General features: G+C 37.5%; 1 protein-coding gene across 1 annotated transcript in view; it reads right to left on the reverse strand.

Annotated features, from left to right (window-relative positions):
- LOC134529734 (epidermal growth factor receptor kinase substrate 8-like) overlaps positions 1-12,733 on the reverse strand; it is a 123,693-nt gene extending 110,960 nt beyond the window's left edge. The window contains exons 1-2 of the mRNA XM_063364115.1: positions 12,593-12,733; positions 4,793-4,882 (exon numbers count right to left, since the gene is read on the reverse strand). Of these exons, the coding sequence (XP_063220185.1) occupies positions 4,793-4,845 (53 nt within the window). The 5' untranslated portion in view covers positions 4,846-4,882; positions 12,593-12,733. The remainder of the gene's footprint in view (positions 1-4,792; positions 4,883-12,592) is intronic.
- Positions 12,734-18,911: the final 6,178 nt, after the last annotated feature.

Here is an 18,911-nt window from a genome sequence, read left to right on the forward strand (position 1 = left end):
CAGATAATTTAGATAGTTTTACCGCGTCTCTATGGTAGAAACTGCATTTATGGGAAAAATTTTAATGGATGGTTGTAAGACGATGTCATAAAGAACTTTAACGCATGTTTTCGGTGTGATGCACAAGGTGTACGACGGTACACTTTTGAAATGTTACTAAGCATATTCTTAACACTGCAAAAATTCTGCTTTGAACAAATTTTTCACAGGTTTGTGCTTCTTTTGGTCTTTGTTTCCTGAACTACTTGTTATTACCGCCACACCAGTTAAAATCTTCACAAGTAAAAAAAAAAACACGAGATACGAAAGATAAGAAACTGAGTAGTAACTTCCTCCCTATGACATCCACAGTATTCTTTTTAACACATGTCACATTCCTCACATCCGCTGCAGAGGTTCACCAGAAAACATCGCTCAAAAATGGTCTAAGTGATGTAGTTTGTAGGCATGGCATGTAGTTTTACAACTAAGCAATGAACACTGCTCAAATAAATGGCATATAGCACTCAAAAATGATAAAAGTGACAGTTCGTAGAACTAAGCTCTTTTCAGCTTGCTAGACAAATAATTGCAATGGCTTTAAAAATTCACTGGTTTCTCAAGGTTTTCCTGGCACCAAAAAAATTTCCAGCTAATTTCAGGTATCTCGATTTACCCGGTCGAGTGGCCACACTGCAATTCCATTTTTCTGCTGGAAAGCCAAGTGCAAGACAATAACTGCAAGGACACATTTTAAAAATGGATACTATCCAAAATTTGCATTGATAAAGAGTGCAAAAATGCAAAACTAAAAAAGGTATGCTATCAAAATTTTGTGAAATCTATATACTTGTAGGGAAACCTTAAATGGCCCCTTTCAGATACGATAGGCCTACTATTCATTCCACGTGTGCTATCACATTAACAAACAAACACTAAAAAGGGATTTTAACAAGTAGACACTGTATTCCTCAGCGCAGTAGTCTAATTCTTCATTGGTCTAATTCCTTCCTCTCCCCCCTCCCCTAAATACCTTTCCCATCCCTCCTTTCTCATCCAGGCTCTCTCTCCTCTTTTCTCTTGTCTTTTTATTCTCCCCGCTACTAGCTTCCTCCAGTGGCCAGGCTGTCTCAAGCATGGTGCTTGGGCTGCATCATTAGCTATGGTGGTTGTCCTATTTGTACATCAGCCAGTTGGGGCATATAGGTTTAATTTGTCAGTTTTAATAGTGTCTAAATTATGTTTCGGGTACTGTTTCTAATGTGTTTTAATTTTTTTTTATGTTAACTCCTTTGTGCTGGTCATAAATAGTAAACTTGTACTATTGTTTTCAAAAGGGACCATTAAAATTTCAAGTTTGGTTATTACTGAATTTGGAGTTGTGTGAATGTCATCATTTTTTTAATACTTACCTCCTAACTGCTCTGCCTAACATAGTCTGTATTTATCCTTGTAATTTCTATCCTAATGTTCACACTCACTGTAAGTTCATATTTTGTAATCTATAATAATAAAAGAGAGTTTGTCTGTCTGTTGTTCATGTAGGGCGTAAATGGAATGGCCTAGAACAGTGAAATTCCTCTCCAGACAAAGTCAGTATCTGTCCTCTAGACAGAGTCCGTGTAAACCTGAAAGAGATTTTAGCAAAATTCAATTTGGTTTTATTTTAGTAACACTTTTTTTTTATGATATTGGACCACATTTTCCCAATTATCTCCTCTTCTAATCAATACAAAATTACAATTATAATACTATTACATACAGCTCAACAGCATGAGTAGAATAAACTTTGTTCTTAATTTATAACATAATTAGCCCTTTTTGGTTAATTTTGAAACTTTTTTTTAGCTTTTCCCTTGCACAGTTTTCTTCTATATTAGAGCACATCCAGAAATTTTACAACCGGACTTCTAGAAACTTTCAGAAAATATAAAGGTGCCTGTCCATGTGAGAGCACACACACTCAATAGTAGCTATATCTCCTCAGAGTCAACTAGCAGGATCATGTCCACCTGAGAACTGTTCCACTCTCGCGAGAGATCTCGGAGAATTGTGCGCTTAGACTCTTGCGAGTTTAACTCTCAGAGCTCTTAGGGCAGTTTCCACGCATTAAGATTCACAGTCATGTCGCCAAGAGTGGCAGCTGTAATCGAAGAGTTTTCTGCAAGAACCAGTTAGGTCCATATTTGTAATTTTTTAGTAACAAAGTTTGATTAGCCTGATTCTTGCTCCAAACAGATAATGGGGTTCATACTTGGGCCAAAAGCCATATCTTATTCAAATCTGGTTCTTGCACCAAAAGAAGCTTGCTGTTTTATATTATATTGTGTACACTCTAACTCATGATTGACTAAAAGTGGTTGTAACTGGTTTTATCAGCAAACCCCTCAGTTCTTGTTCTAATTAATTAGCAACGTAAACAAGAGGAATGAAGGACACTATCTTGTTGGGTTAAGGAATATATAAGTAGAAGAAAACAGCATGGGGCATGAACAAATTGCTTGAAGAACTTCTTATTGAAGATGCTCACAAGTACTGCAATTTTACAAGAATATCAGCAGAAGATGTTGAATATTTAATACAAAAACATGGACCAATGATTGTTAAAGAAGACACAAAGATGATAACTGTCATTAAATTTCAAAAATCGGATTAGGGTTTGCTTAAATTTTTACAAGTATGTAAACATGAAAGCCATGCCTGCATTTAGACATGTACAGAAGAAATTTTTATTGAGTAAACATTTTTAGTTATTTAAGTAAGTTGATTTTTCAATTGCAATGTTAAAAACAATGAATAAGCTAATAATTCACATGAGATTCGTATAGCAGCCTTAATTATTTATTCCGAATTCTTGTTTGCACTATTGGAAGGATAGTGATGGAAGTTTTGTGGAGTGTTGAACACACAAGTAAAAGATTTTTGATGTTATGTTATTACATTTGTAATTACTTTTATTATTGCGTTTCTATAACGAATATGGGCTGGCAGTCCTACAAAACAGGCCTGCTTTCGTACAACTCTATAAAATGTGTAACATAACGATTATACGGGAGGGAGCTTTTTTCCATTGTGCATCTTGCTAGTTGCTGCGAGCACTCTCAACTATCAGGAAAAAATCCAGATAGCAGATCTGTTACTCTCTGAGAGTACCGACTGACGTGTCCACGTGATAGTTCAACTTGCAGATGTCAGCTATCAGAGAGTATCTGATAACTGCCTGAACTCAGACTGTTCGCTTGGCATCATGAACGAGTGTTGCTCCTGATAGTACCTACCCTCTAGAGCAAATTACTCTCACGTACACCTTAAAAGTGATGTCTGGCTTTCGTTTAAAACAAGGACTGTCCAAAAATGTTAATTAAACAATAAAAAAATTTTCTATAAATTTTTGAATGAAAAATAAGTAATGTCAACGCAGTGTAAGTACGTTTCCTTTTGATAGTGGTGTGTTTAAAACTTCACAGGAAATATGCCAAAAGAGACTATTTCTCTTGTTTCCAAGTCATAAAGGCCTAAAGAGCTGAAATTTTGTGAATACCTTAAACCCTATAGTTGCACAAAGAAAGTATTTTTTATTTCAATCCTAAATTGTTTAAATTAGGTTAAAATAAACCCCAGAAATCTCTGATTACATACTTTTTTGGGTGATCTGTAAACTGGATCTTGAATACAAGTAAAGTTTACTTTGTATCATGTTAACAAGGACTTTTTTCTAACCCATCACTTCTAAGCAGGGTGAGTGAATTCTGCTGTTTTGAACCTACCATATTTAACTGTTTTTTCCTAGCCCGGAGTGATTTATAATATTATATCTGCCCGACCCGGCTTCGCACGGCTATACTAATGGAAAAAAATTAAGCCACATCTCCCATTTACAGTAATGGTAAATAAAAAAAATTCAGTGAAAATTTATTACAATGCTGTATAATGCACCGGAGAGAAAATGAATAGCACCGATGGTTTCCCGACTCGTGCACGCAACGTACAACTAATCTACCCGTACTTCGCTACGGCAGTCTACAGGCAGATCACTCTTGCACCGCTCATTATACATGCCCCTCCTTGTGGGTACGCCACTGCCGCACAATGCCCGTTGCCATGGAGACGCAGAAGGCATGAACAATGCAAAATCCTGTTCTCATGCAGACAACGTACCCACTGTTGCCTGGTTTTAACCACCCATGGGATCTAATTTTCGGAAGATGTCATCCTGCGTAACATAAGGAACATTACTGTGAAGTTTCAAGTCTGTAAAATATATATACTTGAATAAAAGGGCAATAAAAAAACAAATTAAACACAGAGAGAGGAAAAAAAACAATAGTTTAGGTTTGCGATTTAAATTGATAAAAAGTATTTAAATACTAATTGAACTCTTATGAGGGTACTGATTGCTTCGTTGTTAATATCACACGGGTGTTTTTTACTTGTATGGAAAAATTAAGAATGATAAGGCATCTAGTGCGTGGCAACAATGTTAATAGGCAATAGGAAATAAACTTCTATGCGCCTGCGACATTGTCAACACACACTTCGTACGTGTACTGCATGTTGTATCTAACCCCCTCCAACGCATTTGATTCTAAATTGGACTTTTAGTAAGGATCCCTAAAGTTATTGATAATATAATATAGCCTATAGCCTTCCTCGATAAATGTACTATCCAACACTGAAAGAATTTTTCAAATCGGACCAGTGGTTCCTGAGATTAGCGCGATCAAACAAACAAACAAACAAACAAACAAACAAACAAGCAAACCAACTCTTCAGCTTTATAATATTAATATAAGTATAGATATAGAACACCTACCTGTAAGTATCAGTATACCACTGGTGGGCTCTATTTTCTTTCACACTGGGCATGACTTAGTAGCGAACATAATAGATGATTTTGGCAAACCTAAAAAAAATATTGAAATATCCATTATTGAAAACACATTTTTACATAGAACAATGAACTATACGAACATGCAATTTACTATAACAGTTGTTGGGTGGCCCAAACACCAGTGCTTTGCAAACACAATCTGTATTACGGTGATTATACCAAGCAGAACCTTGGTTATGTGCATTAAATTATTACTAAATTATTGGAAGACTATTAGGTGGTATACAATGTACAAGGCACTCATGTTTATACTTCTGTTCACTTTAACAAGATTATTATTTCTGTACATCAGAGCTAAATGAGCTTATGTTCAAACTTGGTGATTTAAATTTATTGCAGATTATGCCTTAAAAGATGATTTTCTATTTAACCATAACATCATAACTCACTCAAAATTTTTTTTTAAGCATTTAGGGCCGGTTTTACGACCTCCCATTAAATCTGTAGGACAGCCAACCAACAGTTAAGCTAACCTCAGGTAAAAGAACAAGTGGTGTTTTACGACTTGAATTTAGCCATAGGTTGGCTAACCAAGTCCTGACAAAGCCTGTGGTGTAATATTGGATGTGTTGGTAGTAAAATGAACTAGAATTGGGTTACATTTGTTTTCCTATAGTCTGATAGTCAGCTGTTAGTTTGAATTTTGTGTGTTTGTGAATTCTGATTTGTAATTATGACTGCTAGGGGTGCACGAGTAGCATATTCTAATGCCGAGTCAAGTAGTGCAAAAACTCAAGTATTTTTGATTAGTCAGAATTTTTTTTCATTTTCCTTTCATAATCAACTAACAGAAAATAGTGACACAAAAGTACAAAATGCACATAGTATCTTGTGATGGTTTTTTTACTCACTATCATAGTGCAAACTGCATAACAGCTTACAGTCCCTACCTTCAGTACTTATATTTAGATAATAATTTTACAACTGTATATTTTGATGTAAGTTTGACTTTGTACCTCCTCTTTATTTAAACAAAAACCCGGGTCACAGCCCTGTCCGCGGCACAATATTCCAGCCATGGCCCTGGTAGTGCCACCACTCGTCACCAGATGGCAGTTGTAAATATAAAGAGACAATGTGTTATAGTTATGTTATATAAGTTATTATTGTAAATATTTATTAAGATTATTAAGTGTGTATTGTAAGTATGTTTTGTAGACTTGTAAATAATATTGTAAATGCAAAAGATCAAAAGGGATAGAAATATGTAAAACTTTAACACAAATGATTGTAGAAGAAACTTGTATAAATTGTGCGGGCTAACAAGCCTAGACAGCTCTCCTCTCCCAGCCCATCTGGGAGAATAATCACCAATACAAGCAATTGTGGAATTATTGGAATACCTCTGCTCCCCTTCTCCTCAGCTAGCGACTCCTAGTGAGACCGCGGGCTTCCTTCTCTCTCTCTCTCTCTCTGCCTACCTCTCACTGCCTACCCATCCGCTAGCAACTCTTTGTGAGACCGCGGGCAATCCTCTGCTAGCGACTCTTCGTGAGACAGCGGGCATCCCTCTCTTCTACACCCAATCTTCCTGCTAGCTACTCCTTGTCAGCACGTCCTCGGTCAGCTGCACTGGGCCGAACGGTCCACTCCCGCCTCAGAGTGTGAGGCTGCTCTACCCAAGAGCTGGCGCCGGGCAAACATCACGACTACCGAACGACCGAGCGACGTCCACCCCGTCTCCACATCTTCACCAGAGACGAGGCCGCGACAAGTTAACTAGGTTATTTGAATTTTAATTACAAAAAATTTGTAGGCAACTAGTACAAATTAATTTAAAAATATAATTCTCTTTCAAATTATATTATGAAGCACAAGGACTAAACTATGTTTATCCAGTTTTATCGCAGTGAAGAACTTAAAATTTAGAATGTTAATTTGGAATATTATAATGATAACAATTTTTCACACCGTTACTATCATTTCCTCACCATTTTAAATATTCAAATTCATTAATGCCCTATACAATATACACCCAGTACAAGAATATTCCAAATGTATGTACGATAATATTGTGCTTGTGCTTGGTGGGTAAAGTAACAGTGCCGTAACATTTAATTTGCCCAATAAATATAATTTTCCCAATATATCTTGGTTGTTTATGATAACTATGGTGCATGTGTGGTAGTTATTTTGCATCTGCAGTAATCATGGTATTTCTAAAGTAGTTCTTTCTTGGTAACTATTGTGTTTGTGTGGTAACTATGGTGCTTCGTCCGTGTTTCTCCGTCATTCGTCATTCATTTGTGGTCACTTCACATTTAAGTGCACTATTATTATTTTGAGCCAGGCAGATGGTAAAATAGGCATGTATTTTGTACATTTATTTCTTATCCGTAACACACATAGGTATATAATATTTATGTGTAAAAAGGATATTCAAAGCTGATTCTAAGAAACAATTATTACTGCAGCGAATTCTACAGAATTTTGAACATGACGCTTACATAGGCTGTATCCGAATACTGGCCTAATGGATCCCTTAGCTAAGGGATCCACTAAAAGTGCATCGTAGTGGGCGCGGCCATCTTTGTGTTGAATCCGAATTCTCACAAGGGATGCCGATGCATCCCTTCACGCATCCACTAATTCGAGATTTCTAGGGATGCGACACTCGCATCCACTAACGCGTCCCTACATCCATTAGCTTCGGAATCGGGTTTTATTTTGTTTGTGTATAATATTACTTCCGATTTTCAGCATAATATTTGTTTAAAACATTATAAGCGAAAGTGATAACTTAAACAGAGACAAATGAATACGTTAATAAATATAATAAAAATACGAATTTAAACTTAAAGGATAATTCAAAACTCATAAGTATTTTTAAAGTTTACAATTTATAAAATTTATTTTATTTGGATCGCTAACATGTATAACATACACGTTACATTATTTTTTAATTCGTAGGTATTTATTAGCCTATTTACGTTTTGCTGAATATTTGTAGAAATCCCTACACAAAATGGCTGCGTGAACATTAGTACGACTGACAGTCAACAGGTGGTGCTAGTAGTAAAAGTATTCGGATACTATCCATCCATTAGAAATGTGTCCTCTACATTGTGGCTGCATTTGCTAAGGGATGTAGGGATGTGTGTGCTAAGGACGCATCCCTATGTATTCGGATACAGCCATAGAAGCTATACCTATGTTTTGTTTTTGTAGTATAGGTTAACGTAAACAAAATTATGACAATGATGCGCTAAATGACCGTAAATATGTCCAAACAAAAATTAAATCATAAATACAGTCTGAAATTATGTAAAATCAGCCACCATCGCTAGCAAATTCAATATTTAATCATCTACATTGTTAATAATAATGAAACGACAGGAGAAAATAAGCGTCGCAAGCTGAAGGTACTTAGTTGTAACAAATACCTTTTTATTCAGTTCTTCATGAACTATTCACGTTTCCTACTTAACTGCTGTGTACGAGCTTCACAATTACTAGTTAAATAAACCTAGGTTACTCAGGTTTGTATTAAAGATGTTTCATTATGTCCTTAGACCAAACAATAAACTACTTGAATGTTTTGAGCTTTAAAATTAGCCTCGATTCGAGTACGTAAAACTTGAAACTACTCGAACTTTCAAGTACTCATGCACCCCTAATGACTGCTACAACTAAATATTTAAATGGTAGCATTCTGTTTAAGTTAGACAAAAGTGATGTGTCAGATGTGCCAGTAGATCAAGTAATAAAAAAAATTACCTGTACCAAAATTGGTTACAAAAGGGAACAAGGTATTTTACCAATTTAAAGAAGAGATTTGTCATTTTTGAAAAGTAATTTTTATTATGTTGTTAAACTAATATTATTGTTTTAGAAGCATTATTTTCATTGTAGAAAATGAGATGATTTAAATTTTTTAAAGTCATATTTTGCTAATGACATCTAGTGAATAAGTAATATTACCTTAACGCATAACTGGTCTTATTTTTGTCTGGATTGTATATTATTTGTTTAATGTTAAAATAAACTACCTCAAAGTATTAAGTAACAAAAATGTTAAAAAATTGTTTTGAAGACTGAGACTCAATGGTTACCAATGTGATTTAAGTCTTAAGATAGTAAGTACCATTATTAGATTCTAAGATACTTGGTATTGAACATGCTTAAAGAAACAATAAATCTTATGATTTCCTATGAAATTCGTCAGTCCCCTGGAAGTCAAATTTAGGAAAATCCATATAACTCACAAACTATTTAAAAATGTGACTGGCCCAATCTCGAACAGTATATTAATTATATTACCAATCTCCATATCCCGAAATACACATATATTATACTTAAAAACTATGTAAACCAAATAAGGTAAAATTTAACACTACTTGCACACACATACACACAGACATAGACACCTACTACTAGTTCTTGTAGTTAATTTACAAGTAATTTCTCATGAACACACAAATTTTATAGTATAGGTTTTAATTACACTTGTTTTGTAATTATTAAATGCAGATTACATACTTTCTTAAGCCATCACAAGTTTTATATATATATATATATATATATATATATATGTGTGTGTGTGTGTGTGTGTGTGTGTGTGTATGTGTGTGTGTGTATACTCACACATATATAAAGGCTTGTTTTGTTCAGAGATACAGATTTAAACTTTCACAGCTTTTAACAAATTTTTCCAGAGCAGTAATGAATTGGACAATGGTTTAAATTTTCTAAGTGAATATTGTAACTTATTGAAAAAACATTTCGCAACTGAAATAAATCATGTAACAAAGTGTAGCGGATGCAATCTTCTATTCCTGCTTTAGCTTAAATTTTATTTTTTATCATTTGTCACTAGATCTAGTGATTTTTTTCCTTAATTGGTAACTGTGTGGCTTCAATTTTTTGCAGTTTGTTTAACTTAGTTTTTAACCTTTAAAATTTATTTTTCTGAAATGCCTTGTTGCTTCTGCCAAATTTATTTTCTTTCTGAAGTAATTTTTCTAGCATTTTTAAAGTATTTATTTTATGAGTGTAGTTTGAACCTAGCTTATTAATTTAGGCCCAGCCATATAAGATTAATTTAATTTGTCAGTCCAGTAACCATGTAATAACTTTTCAGTGCAGTTTTTTTTTATTTGCCAAGTTACTTAGGCATACTTAAAAAGGAATAAAGTGAATTATTACATATTATTCTATATCAGCACTATTTTTTCTACTTTACAAGGAAAAGGTCTCTTAGGTGGGACAGGTGGTCTGATTAAAAAAGGCTGTTTATATGAAGGTGACGAGTGGTTCTGAGACAGTAAACACACTTCATGATTTTGTCTCCACAGCTGCAAAATAGAGTTGAAAATCAGGGCTCAAATACCTAAAAAACTAAATGGAAAAAATTAAGTAATTATTGAAAGAGAAATAGGAAAATGTTGTTGGCATACAAAAAATCCAGTTGGTGCAGTGTGCAAGTAGTATCAAATAACAGTGTTAAAAAAATTGTGGCTAGTATCCACCAAAAGTAATATTTACTACTTTACTACTGATCCAGAAATTTGGAATGAAGATAAAAAAAGAAGCTATGTCAGTTCAAGAAACAATCTGTGAGCCTATCGTATTTTTATTTTTTAATGTATTTAATTTAGTAAGAATTTGGTAGTGGTCACGACACATAAGGGCAAATAAAAAGATATCACTTTAATTATATGGACTTCCCTGCTCTTCGGCACCATAGCACACAATACTACCACATACATACTTATAGTGATAACAACAAATAAGGACAAATACATACAGAGAGGTACAGATACAAACATATATACATCGAAAATACTAACAAAACCACACAGTAATTACAAAAACAACAAACAACTAAATTACAATAGTTACACAATCAAGGTGATAAATGTATAATAATAATAATAATAATAATAATAATAATAATAATAATAATAATATAAATAAGGGAACAAAACATTCACATACATCTCTGAAAACAGATACGGAATTTTTAATACTATATTTGGGAAAGAAAATAGAACTGTTTTATATATCAGAAAGTTATTGCAATTGAAGATGGAAAGAACAGAGGGTCTTTCCTCTCAATGAAGAATCATCATTTGTGTGCACTAGTGACAAAAATGAAGATGTGACATTGGAAGACACTGTGAAATTTCTTTTAGAAACTCAAATAGATTAATGTGGTGAAGTGTTGTTTCAAGGCTTGCCTTGAGAATTACTGTCTTAAATAACTTTAACATAAAGTTGCCTGTGAGGTAGACGTATTAAAATTAGGAAATATATTTTATTATTAAGTGTAAAATCAACTAGAGCAACATAGCTCATGTAATTGGTAGATTCAGTAATTCCGTTACCATGATGTTACAGAACCTTTTTCTCTTTTTTGGAAAATCAACATTAAAATATTTAAAAATTATATTTTATTTATTTGTAATTGATACACAGACTAGGTATATAAATGTACACATATAATTTTTATTTTTTAATATAATAAAAATTGAGGTCAGAGCAATTTCTGTTGAAAATGAACTATTAAATGTGAGTCTCTCTTAATTTAAGTCTGTTACCTAGATCGTAGTTACATAACAATTGTTCAAAGAGGTTCAATTATGCAAATATAACTTCTCTATAATGAAGAGATACTTCTTATAGTAAAGAACATGTGATAGTTTTATTAAATTAAAAATAAATTTATGTACTTTAATTAATTTATTAAAAACACCCTACAATATGTCATTCCGTTACCGTGGAATGGTAATGTGTTGTCCCAAATGTAGCGCAGATTCAATCGGCTTTAGACGTAGAGGCCCCAACATAAAACATAATATCTTGTACAACACAAAACAAATACAGAGGCCCAAGCTCCAATGAATGGACCTAAATTTAACTCATCGCTTTGCTTATTTTAGTTGTTTATCTTGTGAGAAATTAACAGTGCAATAGTTGGCAGGGTGTAATCATATGGCAAAAAATTATAACTTAGAGAATAAAATTAGATAACCAAAATCTATAACAAAAAAATTTATAATAAATGCAGAAATAAATTTTCACCCCTTTGGAAAGTGTGCTATAATACTGATGAGCAGCGTAACTCCAATGTGCAAAAATTATATATATTAAAATATACATATAGATAGGTACATACATATATATATCACTATCTAATCAATAACAGATTTTATTTATTCAATAAAAGTTATCAAATATAACCGAAGTAAGACAAACAGAACTCCTAACTGGCTGAAAACGTACTACGGTTTTAGAAGCAACATTAGCAAAGAGGTAGCAAAAATAGTTAACTCTAGGAAATACTAATAGTCATGTGTAAATAATTATTGGAATACATGGTTGCAGCTAGTTAAGACTAAATTATGTGTAGTTTAAATGTTTTTATAATACCACTTAATGATTATGAAATACTCGTTTTGATTGTGTTTGGGCCTTAAGCTGTGTGTTGGTTATTAAACCTTTCAACTGACAGTAGTTTACAAGGGTTAAGTTTGAACAGGTAAAGCGTTTATCAAGCACCAATTAACACTGCATAGTGCAAGAAGTACCATTGTCAAATTTTACACCTCTTCAATTAGGTTATCTTCGGCCAGATTATGTTTACAGTTAAATTAATGAGTAATTACGTAGTATACATATATCAAAACTTAAGTACGCTTTTAACGCATTACAACGCAATTAATGCATTTGATATATAATAAAAAGTCCTAAAGACTTAAAAAATAACGTCTAATTACTTACATTTTTATATATCTGTCTTATTTCTACCAAACCCCATTCGCAAACACAACACAAACTCAAGCATGGCCTTAATCATAACCAATGCAATCGAGGAATCGAGCACACCACACCCAGATTTAAAAATATGTAATAACATTCTACGTCAATAGCCGTCACCTAACAAAAAAAGTTAAATGTATATAAATTCAATTGGAGCCACAACAGCTAACAAAAAAAATTAAAATAATAAGCTTGAATATGTTTTAAAATATTTTTTCTAAAGACAAAAGGTTTATTTCGATAACGAATAGTAAAGTTGTTATCTCGCAAAGAAACTTTAGTTTTATTAAATATGTATTGATAAAACATCTTAAATTTCAATGAAAAAATTAGCTTATATAAAATATATTACAGTTAACATAAAAACCAATTTAAAGAATAATATTTTCCTTTTTTACCTTACAGCCGAACTCACTAGTTAAAGATTTTAAACTTATTTATACCAAATTTAAGCAAAGTTTACAAAAGAAAAGCATTTAACCAAATATTTACTCAAATTTTAGATACAAAAGATACAAACAAATAGCTTAATTTTACCGAATAATTTAAGTCAATTTCACCAAGAACATTTAAGATTGTAAAGACCAATTTCACCATGCAGTCGATAAACAGATTTTAATTAATTCAGGTTTAAAGTTACCAAAACTATTCAAAAAATGGTATGCTTTTTTACTTCATCGGATATTTCTAATGTTTCATTAACTTCATAAAATTAAATAAAGTTCAGCTTTATTAAGTTCGTTAAAAATCAATTAGAATCTGACACCAACTGTCGTTTCTCCTCTGTCGCGAAAATCGTTATGCCACAACATTTGCTCCGATAGCATGTGTGTGCCACAAAAAACATCAGCAGTGCAGGGCAGTGCAGTGAGGAGAAGGACCCTGTGGTCGATTGTTCGATAACCACCCGTGTGGCTATCGGGTGTTGATGTGTACTTCCGCCGTTGCCATGTGTATATTAATCCCCCAGATGTAGTTCCAAAACTTTGTTGTATAATTCTTAATTGATAATTATTAATAAAAATTTTATCATCACTTCTCTTACATAATTAAAAAAATATTATTCAATGCGACTATGCCACAAAACTCAGCACAAGTCGTTCCTGCGCTCTGCGTCCTTCTCGAGGGAAATGTGGCCTTCGGTAGCACAGGTCTGCCAAGGCCACAGCAGTCGATGCTTGCCTGTCTCAGGGGTCATATACGTCCGCATTCCATGGGGTCCTCAGTACTTTGTCTTAACAGCTTGTAACCACCACATCCTAAGTTTTTCTCATTCCTTTTTATTGACCCCGTGGCCGGCCCTAATATCGGTGTAGTTTTAAATAACTCATTGTATAATGTGACGCTGTCCCCGCTGCCTGAGTCCTGAATTAATGAATTTAGAATGTGGAATTTTAACTCGAGGGCGGGATTCTTTGCCTCGTGGCTGCAGGCAGGGACGTGTCGACAAAGGACCCCCCGGGCTGTTTAGGCCACCCAGGACGCTGTGATGATTAAGAGAAAACACTTGAGTACAATTGAATTTATTAACATGTTGTCGCTGCCTCATCTCTGATGAAGATGTGGAGATGGGGTGGACGTTGCTCGGTCGTTCGGTAGTCGTGGTGTTTGCCCGGTGTCAGCTCTTGGGTAGAGCAGCCTCACACTCTGATGCGGGAGTGGACCGTTCGGCCCAGTGCAGCTGACCGAGGACGTGCTTGCGCGGAACGGGCCTTCGGGGACGATGATTGCTCACCCCGCTCGGCGTCGCCCCGGATTAAGAGAGTGTATAGGTGGGGGTGAAAACCCCCCGGGGTTGCAGTGCGCCTAGGCGTTGACGCCGCCGTCAGTGCTCCCTCTGAGAGCACAGGCCGTTATGTGTCCTCAACACCTGATAAGTGCCGCGCCCCGAACGCGCCCGCGCGCGCAACGTAGTGCAGTGCCCCGAACGGCGTGACGTCAGTCACGGCCTCCTACGTGTGCAAAGCGCCCGGCCGGGTGTGGCACTGCGCAAGGGTATTGTTTCTCAGGCATTTTATAATATAAACAAAAACTAAGAAATCTAAACCATTCAATAATTAATGTTAATTAAATGATCATATGTTAAAAGGGTATAATTCACAAAACTGGCCGAAGTCACCTTCCCGCGCTCCGCAGTTTTCCCGCGGAATTTCCCCCCTCCCTGGCCCCGGCGGCCAGGGAGGTTAGTCAGTCGCCATCCAGCACTCGCCCGGGCCGGCAGCCCACGCACGGGGAGCCTTCAATTTTTGCACCAACGCCATATAACTGCAATAGGTAAATATAGTCCAAACGTTTTATATCAGCTCCCCGGTCGGCCCAAATCGGCCGTTAGCAGTCACGCGCGGTCTTTTAATAACATGTGTATCCCATCAGGGATTTATATATTTTACGTATGCAATTAGGTGACCCGTCGTGGCACCTGCGCCTCACGCTTTCACGTCCCACCACGGGACATAGTTCTTTGCCCACGCAGGGCGGCACTGCGCCGAACGCGACCAAAACTTTCGGACGAGTATTCACCTGGGACGTGCCACGGCCACGTGTGTGATATCGCTTCAGATTCCACCGTGTCCGTACCCAGCTTAACGTGGCCATCGCCACCCCGCGGACTATCCGCTCATGCATATTCTCCTGTGCGGGACTAATCGCAGTAATTCAGTGTAACGTGTTTTAATAAGTGGCTTATTCTCCTGTGCGGGACTAATCGCAGTAACTTAGTGTAACGTGTTTTAATAAGCCAATCATTCTCTTGTGCGGACTAACCACAGTAATTTAGTGTCATGTGTTCCCTTAATTAAGTCGTGGGACCGTTCGTCCTCACTCGTCACGCCACGTCCGTATACTCTCGCAGAGACCCTAGCAGGTCCAGGTGCGCGGAGCTTAGGTCGACGGTGAAGCGGCCAGTCACGTGAACGTGTGACCTGTAGAGTGTGCTACGTAATAAATCACCAAAAGAACTCGTGTGTTTCATTAATAAGGCGTCCTGGGAGGCCATAACAGCCCGGGGAGTCCTTTGTCGCCGCATCCCTGCCTACCGCCACGAGGCCAGGAACCCCCCCTTGAGATTCAAAATTAACCTACCAGCTTAAATTTACGTAAATTCAGTTTAGGCAACGGGGACGGCGTCAGCGTCACTGTCGAAGAGCTCCTGCAGGCGTTCTGCCAGTCGGGCAGAGATAAATTGCGGCCGTGGGTCCTGCAGCTGGTTACCTGTGGTGCAGATCGTCAGTGGCTTGCGCGGAGGGGGGGGGGGCGCATGGGTAGGGTAAGAGGAATGAAGCGGGGGTAGGATGCCTTGATAAGGGTTGGTTGGCTCAGGGGGTTGAGGGAAGACTTGCTCGGCCATCGGGAGGCGATCTGGTGAGTAGGAGACAGGGGAGAATTGGTAGGAATGGGGGGGACTGTATGCCAGTTTGGCTCCCCCTGGCCTGTTGCTGCCTTGAAGTATCCCTGCAAGTATGCTGCCTGAGGCTCCCAGGCAGGCTAGGTTGGGCCTGATCTGGGTACCTCGACGAGTAGAGTTGCCTTCCGCCAGGTGCGGCGGCAGCCGGAACGATTCCTCATATACAACACGGGCGGTCTCGCCAGGAGTTGCTAGTGGAGGAGAGAGAGAGAAGTAAGCCAATAATACCAATATTTATCATATTGGTCTTTATTCTCCCAGATTGGCTGGGAGAGAGGAGAACTGCCTAGGCCTGTTAGCCCGTATGATTTATACAGTTCTTTTCTACATTTTTGTTCATGTTAAAACTTCACATATTGTTATCCCTTTGGATGTTTTGCATTTACAATGTGACTTACAAGGCTACGAAACATACTTACACTACACACTTAATAATAGTCTTCATAAATATTTACAATCATAACATGTATTAAATGTATTAAAGTAACTAAAATACATTGTCTGTTATTATTCACAACCGCGATCTGATTACGAGTAGTGGCACTACAATGGCCATGGCCGGAATTTTGTGCCGCGGACAGGACTGTGACCCGGGTTTTAGTTTAAATAAAGAAGAGGTACGACATCAACATCACATGGTACATGGCGCAGTCATGCAACTGGCCCTATCATTGTCTACCTTTTAATCTCCGTACACGCAGCCCTCGAATGGCGGCACTGATTAACGTCTTGCGGAAAGCAGCGAAATACACAACAAGGGGTTGCAGGCTGTACTGAGACTAGCGATACGAAAGATGGCGGCGCGTGATGCTTCGGGAGACTAAGGTTAAGAATTCTCCGGATGGCGGAGCAGTTGAATACACAAGACTAAATCATTAAAATGCCTACAAGTTAAACTAGAGAATTATGGAGTTGCAAAGTACACGTGGCGGATACTTCCACACTTAACAGGACCTTGGCACAGACAGACAACACATGCAGCTGATAGCCGAAACTAACACTAGAATTACCACCGTAAGACTAAAGCTTGACATAGAAGCGTTCTGAGGAGCGAAGTGAATCCGTTAAAGAAGTACAGTTCAGATTGGATTGGAAATAGTTACCAGAGTTCTGTCCTCGCTGTGGCGTAGCGGACACAAATGCTGGGCGCTGGCGCGGTAATACCGGAGACACGGAGAACTCACACGCGACCGCTGCACATCCCAGAGATTGAGTCGTTAATAAATGTCGCTGAACGCATTTAGCTACTAAGCAGCCCCGTGTGGGCAAAGTCCAGACTCCTAGCGGAGTTACTAAAGTGTGAAGCACGGGCCCATCAGCGTGGTACCCTTAACAAAGAGAAATTACGTAACACAATAAAAGGCTCATGTCTGAGCCACAGTCACTTATTTAAGAATCATGCGAAAATCGCACGGTCGCTTTTGGGCCGGCCGTGGAACGGATGAAAACGGATTCAGAAAATTAACCTATTGAACACTACATGTCGGTTTTGGCGCGAAAATGAATGCTCCACGGGCGCAGGGGTGCCAGCCCTGATGAGTGCTTGATTGCCACTGCCGCTCCCTGGCAACCCGGCCAAGGAGTCTCGACCTCCCGCAGAAGGATACGGAGTGCGGGAAGATGGTGACAGCCAGCGTTATGACGAAAACGGGCCTGAAACAACATTACTTTATTAATTAAAGTTTTTAAGAATATAAAAAGTTTTAGGTTTTTCTTTGACAAAATTAAGGGGGCACTATGTTTTGATAGCGCAACGCCACACCCGGCCGGGTGCGTCACACAACACCGCAAGCTGGGATTACTTCCAGGCATTTTGCGCACTGCCCTAACTTACTCTACATGTCACGCGCGGGCGCGTTCGTTGCACACGTCCTAGTCGGGTGTTGAGGACACACAACTACCTTTGCGACCAGAGGAAGCACCGACGGGCGGCTTCAAATGTAATAGTATCATTCGCAACCACGTGTTCACGAATTTTTTTACTGTTGTATTCGATGGGCCATGTGCTCGCACCCATCCTCGGGTAGAAAGCATTACTTTTCATTAACACATGCACTGGGCTGTCCACGGACGAAACATGTTAACGTCATACCAAGTTTTTGTCGTGTCCTGCATTTGGCCTCGGCACCCTTGTGCAAGTGCTACATGCTCATCCCTGAAACAAACATGGCTGCCCCGGCACCGCAGGGTATTTTTTACCTAATCTCTATGCCTAATCTAATATCCTGTTAGATGGTGATGCACCCAGCGCCAATAGATGGCGCCTGCTGCAGAATGTAAATAAGTGGTATTCATTGCGTCATAACTCAGGGAAGGAGTGAGCTTCCGCTGGTGTTGGGAGCATCTCGATTGTCAGAAATTAGCATATGATCAGGACAGTCAGTGACATCTTATAGAACATGCTGCAAAGGCTCTAAATCTGAAAATATTGACTGTAATGATGAATTGTGGGAACATAATAGTTCCTGATATTTCTGTCATATGCTCCCAGCAAATCATATGAGGTAATGTTGGTACTTGGTAGCTCTCGTGGTGTACACACTTCTGATACCGCATGACATGGCACATGCTATGTTAAGTAACAGCATCGAATCGAGTCGTATTTCGTACGCGTACAGTATGACGTCGCGTAGATAAAAATAAATCGAATATAAACAATTAAAAATATTTGATAATTAACAGCTTTTGTTAACCAAGAAACAATAAACTCTCATTAGAGCGGCTTTATTATAATATATCTTTTAAGATAAGAACATAAAACGTGAAAATACGCGATTATAAAAAACAAAAACATACATATTTATAATTTGTAAAAAATACTTTCTTACTGTTGTTTCTGTTCGAATCTAAAACTTTGTCTACACACACAATACCTTT

This window comes from Bacillus rossius, chromosome 2 (assembly GCF_032445375.1).
Source record: "Bacillus rossius redtenbacheri isolate Brsri chromosome 2, Brsri_v3, whole genome shotgun sequence".
NCBI classification, from domain to species: domain Eukaryota; kingdom Metazoa; phylum Arthropoda; class Insecta; order Phasmatodea; family Bacillidae; genus Bacillus; species Bacillus rossius.